Raw genomic sequence first — 14,562 nt, forward strand, 5'->3', positions numbered from 1 at the left:
CGGGCACAGTCGCCTCTCTCAGCCGTTTATTCTATGAAAACACCTGGTTTATTTATTCAATTTTTTTTTTTTATCCTCTCCTCCCCCCTCAGCCCCCCGGGTTTATACAGGGGCCGGGTAGGAGGCACAGCAGCGCTAGGGAGGCGGAGGGCAGCAGGGGTGCGGGGGTTTAGGTCCCTTGAGCAGGTCGGTTGCAGGTCCCTGCCTTGCCCCGGGAGAGCCTCGCCGCGGCCCTGGGACCTGGAGAGGGGACCCCGGCCCGGCCCGGCCCGCTCGCTGCCCCGCGGCCCTCAGCTTCCCCACCGCCGGCCAACGGGCCGGGGGAGGAGGTGTGGATTTTGCAAGTGGAAGCAGGGCAGGCTGGGGAGGCTGAAAGGGTAAAACTGTAAAGCAGGGACCCCGCAAGTTTGGATTAGTTTTGCGACTTTGCCTTCACGCCTCGGGAGCTCAATTGATCACGGCTGCTAGGACAAGTTGCGGGGGGGGGTAAAAAAAAAATTCTTAAACTCTCTCCTTCAGATCCGCGTTTCAAATGCAAATCAGGAGATGGATTGGCTCCCGCCCCACCCCCTTGCCCGGCTCCTGATTTTTATCCAAAGGACTCCATCTGTATATCCTGTCAAGGAGGAGGAGGTGGAGAGGCGGGGGGGAGTGGGGCCGGGCAGGCTGCTTGCTCCCTGGATCCCTTTTCAATAGCCACCGCCGGGTCTTCGGGAGGTACAAAGAGTCCCGATGCCTCCTCCGCGCGCCCTCGGACGCAGCTGGCAGCCGGCTCCGGCCGCCGAGCGGTGATATCCCCTGCCCAGTGCAGCATCCCCACCTTCTCGGCCTTCTTCCCTCCCTCCCCCCTCCTTCCCTCCCTCCTCTTCCTCCTCCTCCCGCAGCCACGATCCGCACCCAGTCGGAGCTGGGCTTGGCACCGGCACCCACTTCTCCCACCGTGTGCCCAGCGGCTGGCCGTGCCGGGCCGTGCCGTGGAGGAGGAGGAGCGGAGCGGCGGCGGCGCTCCTACCTCCGCGGGTGCGGGCGAGTGCGCGGGCGGGCGCGCAGCCCCCATGCGAGGCGGGCGCCCCGCCGCTCGCAGCCCGGCCCCCGCCTGGGAGCATCCCGCCGGCACTTCGCCGCGGAGGCACCGTCGGCCCTTGGGATTAAAATACTCACTGCGCTGGGCAGCCGAGGGAGCGGGGGAACAGGTAAGTGCCGGCTGCACCTGTGCCTTTCCTTGCTTTCCTCTCCCTCTTCCCCTCCCCTGTAGGTAGAGGGAGTCGGAGTAGTTGCAGGAAAGGGCTCTGTGCGGTTCTTCTTCCCCCCTTGCCCCTAAACTGCTCTTGCTCGGCAGCGGGGCTGTGGCTCTGCGGAGTCAGCAGGGCGGCGCGGCCGCGGGCGCAGCGGTAAGTTTCCTTTTCGCCGTGAGCCGGGGGGCGGCGGGGAAGGGGCCGGCGGGGAAGGGGCCGGCGGGGCGGCCCGGGCAGCGTCTGCAGGCGGCCCGGGCGGCCCGGGCAGCGCGGCTGGGAACGGCCGCGGGGGCAGAGGCACCAGATGTGGCAGGGGAACCGTGGGAAGTAAAAGCACTAATGCGCTACGCGTGTGTGCACCTCCTGAAAAATAAAAGAACAATAGCATCTCTCTGACTCTTTGGAGAAGTCTCACAGACAAGCGGGGAGGTGGGGTGGGGGAAGGGAGGACCACAGACTTCTGCAAAATATAGGCAGCGCTAAGTCCTGACTATCTCAGTCCTTTCTGCCAAACCAAAGCAGCTGTCTCGCTTGATCTCAGAGTCCGGCACTGATGCTACAGAGCAAAACATTACTGAGGCCAGGAAATTTCCTGAGTTATTTCCCAGAGCTTTCCTCCTTTTATGTCAAGGATGTTCTAGAGTTTGCAAATGTTGAAATGGTGGGAGCTTATTTCTTTGATTAGTATTCAGCTGGTAAGGCTAGCTCTGCAGTGCTTGGCTGTTTGATACTGACCCTTCCCCCTCCGCCCCGTCACCCCATCTATCCACATATCCACACAGAGGCATGTCCTGCTTTCCTATAATAGCTTGTGTGCACCGGTAGCAAGTGGCTTGTGATCTGGATCCTCAGACTTCTATTTGCTAAATGGAGGAAAAAATATCCTTTTTTGAGATAAGATTTAGCCTTTATACTCCTGCTTTCAAAAGGTGAGGTAGTTCAGGTGAGCCAGGATTCTGCAAACGATGTCTTCCCCAGCAAATTGGGGGATTAGGGAGCGATGGGAGATGGACACTAGTGAGGCATTCTGATTCTGGAAACTGAAATGTTGATACTTTAATCTTTTCCCATTGCAAGGATAAAATCTTGTGTTCTGATAGATAACTTCTCAAGTTAAAGCAGAGACTTGAAAGGGCAGCGTATACTTTATAGTCTCTCTCACAAGACATACTGCCTTGCCATTTTTCAGCTAAAACATAGGTGATCGTACAGCTTTGCAGAAAATAAATTGCTTTTCCAGGACAAATAAGTAAATGCATTTGGGAGCCAAACTCTTAAGAATTCCAGTTTCTGAAACAGTCTCTCCTTGGCAGTGATGTGTGATTTTACTTTTCTACCCTTATTAGATTTACTAATTGTTCCTCTGTTACATTATTAGAAGTTTGCAGGAATTGTTACTGGTGAAAGCTAGATACTTATTCTGTTTCTGAAAAAGATAGGTCTATATAATCTCAGGTGATGGGCTATTCAGATGAGCAATAGCATGAAAGTTGCATAAGTAAATTAAGTTTGCTTAGAAAATAGCTTGTGAAGGTACAACAGGTCAACAGATAAAGGTCAGTTGGGAAATGATGCTGGTTTGCTCTTAGCAAATTCATAACAGTTTTAAAAGTAAAGTGGGGACATTTAGAAATAATACAACTCTGCCTCATTGGAGCTAGTTCAGTGCAACGTGTGTGTTACCATCTTTGGGGGAAAAAAGAACAGAAAACCCACTAAACAAATCCAAAAGAACTATCTGGGGACCAAATGTGACATCCCGTTTAAAGTACTTGTACATGCTTTTCTAGCTCTCCAGCCTGCAACTACCAGGGGATCTAATCTAGGCACACTTCTTTTTTAGGGTCATGAAGAAAGGCTAAGTAAGATTTAAAAAACAATTGCAATAAAATCGACAGCAAGGGGAGAAGAGCAAAGGAGATAAAAGCTTACTCTGACAACTTTTAATGTTAAGTAAGTGAAATATCTTGGTTTTGAGTACTTAATATAGATTAAAAACTACCTGGAATACTAGGGAAATATCAAAGGTAATAATCTGAGCTACCATTGCATGTTAGAAGTGCGTGTCAGTTAATGTGAATAAAAATACAAACATCAGTAATGTAGACTGTTTTCTTGCAAAAAGCCATAGAAGATTGCAGTTTTAATCAGAGGGCATTTCACCCTTATAATGAGAGACTTTACTGTAATTAAAGGCTGATGTAGGTCATTAGAATTGTGTTAAGAGTCAGATGACAGCCTTACAACTCTCTTAATTCTACTTTTATTGATTTAATAGCAAAACACTCTTGATTATTTGCTATTGATTTAACAGCAAAGCATTCTTACCTTTCCATATAAAAGGGTAATTGTAAAGCATTTGTATAACTGCAGATTATCCATGAATTATCTGATGAGAAGAATGGATATAGCATCCATGTAGATTTTTGTCTATCCTTTTCATGTGTAACAGTGTGCGTGTGCATGTTGTGTCCATATTTTTCTGTTTCTTCAGCGGTCAGACACTTGACTGAAGAAAATAATTATTAATGGAAAACCTTAAGTTGTTCTACTCTAAGTTAAAGTCCTCCTTTGCTATGAACCTGGCTAAGACTTTTCTCAAAGGTATTCAACTCACAAATCGACTCCAGTGTGCAATGAAAACAGAAAATATTTTAAACTTCAAATGAAGGTGAATATACTGCTTGGGAGTCAGTTTTAGTGACAGGTTGGCTAGTAAGTTTCTGTGTACGTTTTTGGCTATTGGCTTCAATATCTGATGTGTTCAGCAGTTTTTCAATTAAGGCCTTTCTTGAGCCATTCAGTTTCCTTTCGTTTATCATGCACATTTTTTTTTTCACGTACGCTTTCATGCTACTTCTGGGTATTATTTTCTCATGGTAATAAAACCCATTAAATTCTAGCTGAGGAAGGGTGCATCAAATAGATGATGCTTACTTCAGTTCTTCCTGTCAAACCAGGCTTAACTCTAAGCAGTAATGCAGGAGTGCCTCCTCTGGGAATTCAGCTGCTCTGCAAGAAAGTCATCCCTAGGTATTATTTGAAGTTCTTCAGCTTAAATGGGGCTGCAGAAATAGAGCTTGTGGAAATTTAAATATTTGACTTGATTGGTCACAGATATACAAACACTGCTAGCATTTCTTTTCAATAACTGATCAAATTAGCATAATCCTTTCCAGCAACTTAGATCTATAAAATGTACCATAGCAATGCGAAAAAACAACAAAGCATTTTCACTTGGAGAAAATGATATTAAAAAAATATATATTTCTTTTGTTAACTTTTCTTGGGGAAAAAAAGAAACCTACCAACAACCCAAACAACTTAGCACTCTAGCCACATGCAATCTTATGATCAACTGCAGAGCAGTATGAAAGACCAAAAGCTATTGCCTGGTTTTCTTTATGCATTTGTTGAAGCCATATCATTTATTGAAGTGTGCCTAGTGTTTTTCTGTTGTCTCATCAGGTCCTTTCACCTGAGTCAGAGGGTACTGGAGCCAGTTTAGTGTAACAGCGCCATATGTTTGGAGCAGTGATAGTTTTTTGCTTGATAACCAGATGCAGACTGCAGGATGTGCATTACATTTACAGATCTCCCATGTGAATATTTAGGCCAGTTATCGGCAGGAGGTTGTGGTCTGCAGTTGTAATGTCATCTGGCACAGGGATTTAATAGGTTTCATTGTACTGCCTTGAATTACAAAGCTTCATTTCATGGAAGGGTCCCCACCTCACTTGCTCCAAGGCGCCCTCCTTTTTTCTTTTTTTTTTTTTTTTTTCCCTGAAAAAAGTGATAACGAGACATTTCAATCTACACCATAATTAGACATTTTATCTTCTCTAAACCCTTTGTCTCAAAGATCACAGAGTTCCTGTGCCTGTAAAGGAGTCTCCCATGATATTTAGGATTTGTGACATAGAGGAGCTGCAGGCTCATAACAAAGGGGAATTTTCTCTGCCATGGAAAGTGACACCCTTTTCAATGGGCATTGTAAAATTGAATGTCAAAACATAAATATTTCAGTGAGGGTCATTCAGCTGTCAGGGGGCTCACCTGCTGATTCCGCTGTGTTTAAGGGATCATGGTTCAAGATCTAGTAGCAACAGTCACCCTCGGAATTATCTCAACACGCAGGGTCTTATTTTATTGAATGACTAAAGTCGAGGGGAAAAAAAACACCAAACACGGGATAACTTTGCACTATTGACCAAGCTAAAGCAAGATTTACTACCAGGTGCTGTCTGGGCTGCACTTTCAGAGACAGTGAGGTCCAGGTTTACACAGTAAATTTTGCAAAGGTATCAAAAATTGAAGCAATATGATGAGAGGAGAATAAGGGGGGGGGGGAGGTGAGGGGGAAGGCAATAAGAGTGGAACAGTTTTCAGTTATACCTTCAACGGATGCCCTGAGCTGACAATGAGATTTCAAAATAGAGAAATGTAATGCAGACTGGTGGAGTTTAGTAATGGAAAAGGTTTTGAATTCCCACTTCTTCGTGAAGAATTTTGCACATTGGAAAGACTTTAGGACAATATGCGGTGAAGGACAAAATTCTCTGTTGGGTTGAAGAGGTTGACAGGGAAATTATATGGTTCATAGATTAAGCTGGCACTGTGACACTGGTAGCAATGTGTGAGCGGAAGTCTGCAGGACCTTGCACTTTGGCTGCAAAGTTTAGGTGGTATGAAGATCATCTCAAGATCCTTCAGCAAATGGCCCTACAAGGCTGGGGAAATCTCAGGGGTGGGGAAAGAGGGTTTCCATGAAGATATCTAGGAGACTGAAGACATGTTTTGCCCATATCTACTGGTGCTCACTGCTACACACAAACAGTGAGGACTAGTCTTGATGTGTTGTTTTAGAAATTATGGAGCAAAGCAAAATATTCAGAGAGATTTTCAGTGGGTGTAAATTACCCTTAATTGCTTACAGTGAGGAGAACTATTCCTTAAAGCTGAGGATCTTATTCATGATGTGAATGTTTTCAACAAATCAAGATTGCCCCTCGGAGACAGTGCATAATAGTGTCTTTTTGACACTAGCAGATTGTTTTGGCAAAGTAGAGTAGTAACATTTTTCAGATTAGCAATGCTCACCAGAACACTTCTGCTACTAGGCTGTGGCTTAAATATAGATCAATTTCTATACAGCAGATGGGAGAAAATGTAAGTTTTATGGTATATATTGAATAAGGAGGTTATTATTTTTTCAGAGGTATATTCTTCAGTCTGATGTTTTATATATCAACCAGCTATTTAAGAACACAAACATGAGACATTAGATATTTAGTGGATATTTTTTATGTTTGTTTGTTTGGTTTTTTTTATTCTTATAGCTGTTCACATAGGCAACATATTACCGCTCTGGTAAGACATATTACATGCATAGTCCAGATCACATGACATACTCTTTGAATTACACACCGATTTTTATACTTTATATTTTTCATATTTATGATTGTCAGGACTATATGCAAAGTAAATAGGGAATACAAGCTCTAGATGTGAAAGGTAGAGCCTAGTGCTTTAAATATACTAGCAGACAAATTAATTTTATTTTTAAAGCCTAAATTACTCTTTATGTAGGCAAAGCATGAGTGATGAGACATGATTGCATTTTGCCCCTATTTGGGTAGGGGAGTAGCATTTTGGAGATCCAGAAACAAGATGTAAAGGTGCACTTATGTCCTAGCGTAATTAATTACGTCAATTACAAGTGCAAATATTTCTCAGTTCTGTGTACTCTTAGTACTGTTTGTGCAGAAAGTTATACCATTTTATAAAAGAGCATCTTTAAACACAAAATACAAAATGGTTCCAGGTCAGTTTTGCCTTCACACTCAAGCCTGTAAACGCCGATGACAGAGAAGGCACTGGAATCAGAGCACTGTATTCCCTCTATTGCTGTCAGTGTTAGTCATACCCACTGCTGCAAGTGCAACCCTGAACAGTGAAGTTATGCCTTGATGAGGAAAAAAAACCAGCACCTTTTAGCTTTCAGTTTTATGAATGCTGTGATGTTGCTTATGTGGATTTGTGGGCTTCATACGTATGAACTTCATAGAACAAGCGATATTGAAGTGCTAGTTATGCTTCGATAGAAATATATTTTAATTTTTTTAATTTAAAAATCCATATAAATATGTATATCTATATCAGTAAGAAAGGTAATGAAACTCAATTTAATAAATAATTATTCCCAAAACAGAAAAGATTTTTAAATACCAGACACTTTTACTTCTGCTTTGGGAAGTATCATACTCAAAAGGCAATGTGCTGAAAGAACTATAAATAAAAACCTAAAAAAAAAAAGGCCTCTAAGAGGAATAGGAAGACTTATCCTGAAGAAGGGGAGGAAGGGAGGGAAGAGTGTTTCAGAGCAGAAAGTGCTGCTATAAAGCTGAATAAAAATAATTGGAATTCTGGAGACTGTGTGGTGAAAGTATTTGAGAATGAGTAAATGACAACAATTTTTTTCCAGGGGGTGAGTATTCTGCTTTTCATCAGATTGTGCTGTCTAGCATATGGACTGTTTTTCAGTTGGTATTTTGGGTGCGTTTTTCAGTTCTGTTCTGTGGTGTGTGGCTGGGGACCATGGCACTCCATATGGTGGCTTTCATACTTTCCTGCAGGTGTAAAAGAAAGGATATAAGAGAACACTGTTCAAAATAAAGGTTAGAGCAATTCTAGGTTTGAAATATCTGTTCAGAGCAAGAACAAGACATTTCGAACTGCTTAGTGGAAAGACTCTAACATATTGTAAATGTTTTACTGACGTTTCTTAAGAAAATCCATTTCATATTTTTATCTCTGTTAAATAACAATCTGCTGCCTCTTTGAAATAAACTGACAGTTTATCAACATCAGATGTCTTTAACCTGATGTACCTTAGACACAGAGAGGGAAAGTAAAGGGTGCATAAACAGCCTCTACTACAAAAAACACTTATCTTATTTGAACTGAGCGGTAAGAAGTGAACGTATCATGGAGGAAGCGCGGCCATCCTTAACACTCATGGCAGCCCTCTCAGTAATTACTATGTCATGTGGTCATGATTCACCCAAAGGGCCAGATCAAAGCTGAGCTATGACTAGTTGGGATTAATTATTTTAAACTATGCTCTGCTACTGAGGATGACACCTGCGTGATAATCGTGCTGCAAAAAGAATCTCGGTCCATGTTGGAGAGACGTCTTTTATAACCATGGAATCACGTTTTGGAAATTAGGGTCTTTAGGTAAGACATTGCCTATTCTCTTTGTTTTGCCTGTAGGGAGACACTGGATTTTCACACATTGAAGCTTTCAAATTGTTGCTGCTTAGCAAACACGCTCAGTGGGTTTGTGGTTTATCCCACCAGTCTCTAAGCAAAGCCTTTCTGGTGCAGGGCAGTACCACAGAAGGGATTACTATAAAAAGGCTTTAAATACAGTCTGTAATCAGAAGAGGTTTTTATTTGTTTCATGTTTCTGCCCTCTAGGTACCTTTGGCAGCACGATGCATAGGAGTTCTTCAGCTAAAAGAACCTGACATACTGAAAACAGATAGCAGAGATTGCATTTCACTCAGTTTTAATAGTAGTGGGTAGGGATATAATAATATTCTATCTAGAGCATTTAATGTTCATGTGATTTAATGTCTAGTCTTTTTAGATTAATTAAATGTAGAGGGGATGAAATCTTCTTTCTTCCATGGCTTCCTAAGTAGCAGCGGTTAACTCTAGAGGAATGCCTTGTTATCTGTTTTAATTTCATCCTCATTTTCACCTTGTGTTTGGCACTTCTTGAATACTTCTCGAATACTTCTCATCTGCCTCATTGCTCACTCAGACAAGGAGGATGCCTGTTTCAGAGAGAGCATTCCTTACCTGGGTTTAATGCAGGTGATTCCTCTGAAATGTAAAGCTGCATTTGGCATTTGGTTCTGACTGATAGAACTTATACTTCTAAAAACATTATACTAAGTATACATTTTACTTGGCCAGAGAAGGCCCACAATTGTAAAAGGCCGAAAAAAAGACTTATTTAAGTATTGAAGGTGGGTTTTTTTTGTTGTAAATGATTTTTTTTTTGGTGCATTCCACCAGTTACTAAGTGATGAAGATTTTGAAATAAAAAAGGACCAGATGCACAAGAAAAGAAAACCTGTATGTGTTACTGATGAAAAATCATTCGTCATTAAATCAAGGTTTCATTGAAAACACAAAATCCAATTATCCTCTGATCTTTCTGAACATATTTGTGTATAAGTGTATAAATTAGTTTAGCTTGCTTCTTACCGTGCCTGACATTTGCTTTAGGAATGTAGTAAAAAGGAGTGGGGAGACTCCGAGGACTTTTTAGCAGGTCAGATTCAGATCAGAACAAATCATAATATCTGGTGTACTGTGACTAAGAAACAATCAAATTGATCTGATTCATCTTATACTCCTTTATTTTACTTTTCAGTTATATGGAAGAGAGTTAAGCTAGCATATGTCCTTTCCATTAATAAAACTTCCTGCCTGTATCTGGTTTGTAATTATGTCATGGTAATGGCAAGTAAAGCAGACTGTAGCAGGCAGAGAAGGAAAAATCAAAACAAATAACTGTAAAAAACTACACTTGCTTTGATTATTTTAAAGAGAAAAAAATCAGCCTTTGTACTGGGGAAACTGGTGTATTAAGAGAACAGTCACAAGAAAACCTTATAAATACAGATCTATCAGCAGTAGAAATGCCATCCAAGGAATGAGCTCTAAACTTTCAGAAACTTATGTAAACTCAACTGTGTTGATGATGAGAAAAATCATAAATAAACATTTTTGATGTATTATGTGAAAGCTGCAAAGAATTTGCATTCTTTAAAGAAAAAAAAAAAGTTCTGACAACAGTTGTTATCTTTTTCCCGGATAGGTACCCATTTCACCACTTCTTTGGTGAAGGCTGTTCAGCAGTGGTGACTTCTCCCAATCGACTGCTCCGCAAATTATTATCTCTGGACTCTCAGCTGACACCCTGCCGGAGGCTAGAGCTACTGAGACAACTGGAATTGTGCCTGCTCTCCTCAAGGTTTTTTCTTACACAGTGGAAAAAAAAAAAAAAAAAAAAAGATGAAGTTGGGCAAAGTGGAGTTCTGCCATTTTCTGCAGATACTAGCTCTTTTCCTGTGTCTTTCTGGAATGAATCAAGCAGAGCTCTCGAGGTCCAGGTCAAAGCCCTACTTTCAATCGGGGAGGACGAGAACCAAACGCAGCTGGGTGTGGAATCAATTCTTTGTGCTGGAAGAATACATGGGTACAGACCCACTCTATGTAGGAAAGGTAGGGGATTTAAACAAACTTTGGAGGGTGCAGATGCTTGCTTTTTGATGTGTTTATACGGTGCAACCTGAAAATTGCAATTCTGTCAGTGTGGTTGAATTAAGCCAGGGTGGGCCAAAGTTTCATAGTTTGAAAAAAAAAATGTTTAGCACTTCAAAACAGCAACACATTACATTCCTGATTCCTCTTGTAATTTTCTTTAAAGGTTCTACATATTAGCTATGCTTCTTTAAAGGAGTGCAGTAATGAAGGTGTTTTACCACCATTGATACAGAGAAAATATTTTATTACTAATATTAAATGTATTTTTTTACATAGGAGTAGAGAAACGTAACGATGAATATTATTTTATAAGAGCTAACAGCTAGTCCCAGAAGATAAAAGTTCTGTGTTATGTCGATTGCTCCCTAAAGATCAGCACTGCTGAAGTCAAGAGAGAAAGAAACAGGCATCTGGGGGGGTGACAAGTAAAAAGGAGGGCATGTCTGCATTACTGCTATGCTTTGACGTTGCCTGGCTGGCAGATTGGCACCTTGGGGGCCTTGCTGCCCTCTGTGCATGGCACAGCCTTGTGGCTTTACCTTCCCTCTGATGGGCACCAGGCCAGTGCAGAACAAGCCCTTACATCAGGGCATCCCAAATGGCTCATTTTGAGCGCCTGTCGCTGCACGTGGAGCACACTGAGCACAGCTGTGAATACGGGCCTTAGCTCATTCACTGCCTTGTGCTGGTGGGTAATATGTTTCCTTCAGCAATTATGAAGGGAAAAAAAAACCCAAACAAAAAACCCTCTTGTGTTTCTATGTAACATTTATGCATAATCCTCTTATTGAAAGAAAAACCCATTTTTCTATGTCATATCAGAATCAATAAATAAAGATTCTCATTAAAATATAGCAAATGCATAGAAAACAAGGGAGTGACAGCTTTTGGCAAAATGGCATGCTTACAGATGAAGTAATCTGAAATCCACCGCTTCAAATATACGAGTGCAATGAATTTCAGCTTACTTAATTTGTGCTACTGAGACAAAAACCTTGATGTTTGTGCTAACACAGTTAAGCACTTAGAATTTAATCATGCTAACTGAATAATCAAGTTAAATGAGGAACAGCTCTCATGATTACAGCTATGGTTGTGTTGAGGTGCTTTTCTGAACTGAGGCTGGTACTTTGCACAGTTGAGCCCTTAAGAAAGATGTGCTAGAATCAGAAATATCATCTCTTATTACAGCAGTCCTGAAAGTTTTTGTTAAGTTTTAGGTTATGTAGCAATTTCCATTCTGAAGCCACGCAGCTGCTGGTTGGCTTGGTGAGTTTTATCTTTTAGGCAAATTTGTTCTCAGGTTAGAGCTTCTCTTGTGCCTCTGGAAAATAGCATATTTGGCATTCTTGCCCATTGATAAAAAAGGTAGTGTGGCTTACAAATTAGAATTTCTCTCCTGGAGAAGAAGTGTCTTTAAATACTTGACTGAAGACTGGTTTTGATCTGTAGCAATTCTCATATTAATTTGATTGCTATATTATGTCCAAAGATGCTGTGGTAGCGCTAGAGTAAATGATATTTGCATGTATGTGATTATTTTTATCTTCACAGTCAGCTCTTTCCTGTCCTTTACAGGAGTCCTAACATTCATAAGCAGATATCTTCTGAAAAGCAAACCTTTTTTTTTTCTGAAACAGTCTTTGCCCAGCCTACTTTTGTACCAGCAGTATGAGTTGTTGGCTCAGGAACTCACTTTTGTACGAGCAATTTTTTTGTAGGAAAAACAGATAAAAATTTGCCCTTGCAAAAGGAAGCCCATATTCCTGGAAACAGAGCCCTTGCTGAGCATCTTATAAGATAAGATGTGCCCAGTTCCTAACCTTCTCACTGGAGAGGCTTTTTAGTGTGTGGTTCCTGAGGTGCAATCATGACCGAAGCTGCATTCCCACGCAGGGGAGCAAAAAGGTGAAGAAGTGATTTTCTTTCTGTATGTTAACATATTATGTGTAGCACCACTTTGAAGCCAGCAGCAGTCGCCTTCCTCCCCCTCCTCTCCCCTTAAAAATATTGTTGTTCTTGTTTCAAATCCTTTGCAGGCAGGCAGGGACTGAGAAGACCGAGATTTGAATAGGAAGGTTGGGGTTTTTTTTATTTATTTTTATTTTATTTTATTTCTTTTCCCTTGGTGAGGAAGCTTCAGCAAGCAAAGAGCTGGCATAACTCATTTCTCTCATGAAGTGAAGTAGAAGCAGCAACCAGACTCTGCCTTGTGTTCTGCAGAGTGCTCTGCTCCTGGGAAGGTCAGTCCTGCACTACCTTACATTCAGGATGCTTTGCAGGGTGCCAATCTAACTGCACATCCAGGAATAAGGAACCTTCCTCCAGATTTTAAGGGCTGTGAGATAAAAATGCTTCAGAAAAAATCAGGCAAATTGAGCTGAATAGGGAATGTTTTCTCCCCTCCACTATTCAATTTTAAAAAGCCCTAGGCAATTCTGTTTGGAAGGCAGCATTCAGAGAATCTTAGGGTTACACGACAAATCATTCAAGAGTCATGAAATACCAATGTTAATTCCATGCTCAGCATTAACTCTGTCCTCCTGGGTGTGTGCATTCTGACACTCTAATTGCATGATCATGCAGGGTAAAATCCTATTCCTTTTAAATAATGCAATAGGATTCCAATTCACCTTAGTAAGATGAGTCTTTCACTTAAAATAATTTTTCAATGTTTTCATGTTTGTTTAACAAGACTTCAGATCCATACCTGAGGTATATTGCAGTCTCCCTTCTTGCATCCTTGACATCCATTTATTGGCAGAATGTTTTTTGTTTGTTTTTTTTAAAAATGTATTTATTTTCTTAAGGTGGCTGGGGCCTGTTTCTTGTCACTCTGGAGAAACCTCTGGAGAAGTTCCATTAGTTTTACACTAATAGGAGTCAGAGGTGACTGAGGTTTTTTGCTTTTTTTTTTTTTTTAATGTAGGTCTTTCCTCTCCATGGTATGAATTTTAATCATCTTGGATTCAATCCTGAGTAATTCTGGGTGCCTCCTGGGAGGTGCTTAACATGTAATCAGATTGTGGACTGAACCATATACAATTTCTTTCTGTCTGTCAGCACAGCATATGTTATGTTCACTTAAAGGGCTGAAGCATTTAACTATTTAGCCCATTTACCTGTTTGGGTAGGCACTGTTATCTTCCAGACATGCCATGTAGGAGATGAGGCAGTTAACTATGAAGCTAATTTAACTAGAAGTATAGATGGCTTCTGTTTTCTGGAAAATATTTACTATTGCTTGGTAATATGTTTTGTGAAATGCCTTACTCTGTATTTTCCATATAAATGACTTAAATGGAATCTATTTGGGCATAAAAATAATAGTACATAGCAGTTTTAAATGATTCAATGCATAAACACCTAAAATTAGGAAAAAGTGTATGCTATTATACTGAACATATGAAAAGCTGTGTACAATCTTGTAATTAAAGTGTATATGGGTACATATTGGCAAAAAGGGGTGCAGTTAAAGTAGAACTTTAAAATTTTGTTGATATCTTTTTTGGTTTTATTACATAACTATCAGACATGCAGGGTTTGGTTTTGGTTGTGGGTTTTTTGTTGTTGTTGTTGTTGGTTTTTGTTGTTGTTTTTAATTTCATTTTACATATTCTGCTGCAAGAGTGTCAGTCTCCTCAAAAGCATTATAATAACACAAAGTCTCAGCCAGTAACCCTTTCATTTTTCTTATAAAAAAATAAAAAAAAAAATCAAAAGAAGCCACAAAAAAACCTGCAGAAGTGAAACAAGGCTGTGAACTCCATGTGAGATGCTGATTGATGGCTGGCTTCACTGTTTTCTTTTGGATCAAAACCAAAGCTCCTTTTCCAATGGCTCTAAATTTAGATATAGTTAAAGACAGGGACAATTTCAAGCTCTTTGCTGAGTTAAACTCTTTTTTTTTCCCCCTGAAACCTCACTTTAGATATGAAGGACTGAAAATAAAAGAGAAAAAGGCATAGGCTTGATTGAGCAC

The 14,562-nt window shown here is 41.0% G+C and overlaps 1 protein-coding gene across 2 annotated transcripts in view; it reads left to right on the top strand.

Moving 5' to 3' along the window:
- The first annotated feature begins 745 nt into the window (after positions 1 to 745).
- Positions 746 to 14,562, top strand: part of LOC104022908 (cadherin-7) — an 82,785-nt gene continuing 68,968 nt past the window's right edge. The window contains exons 1-2 of one of the 2 annotated variants that reach the window (XM_087757436.1): positions 746 to 1,193; positions 10,132 to 10,538. In XM_087757436.1, the coding sequence (XP_087613562.1) occupies positions 10,329 to 10,538 (210 nt within the window). In that variant the 5' untranslated portion in view covers positions 746 to 1,193; positions 10,132 to 10,328. Of the gene's footprint in view, positions 1,194 to 3,117; positions 3,189 to 10,131; positions 10,539 to 14,562 lie in introns of those variants that run through there. The other variant, XM_087757442.1, reaches the window with a different exon arrangement.

The sequence above is a fragment of the Nipponia nippon genome, unplaced genomic scaffold (genome assembly GCF_047370975.1).
Source record: "Nipponia nippon isolate SJK-2023a ecotype South Korea unplaced genomic scaffold, ASM4737097v1 scaffold_1, whole genome shotgun sequence".
In the NCBI taxonomy this organism is placed as follows: Eukaryota; Metazoa; Chordata; class Aves; order Pelecaniformes; family Threskiornithidae; genus Nipponia; species Nipponia nippon.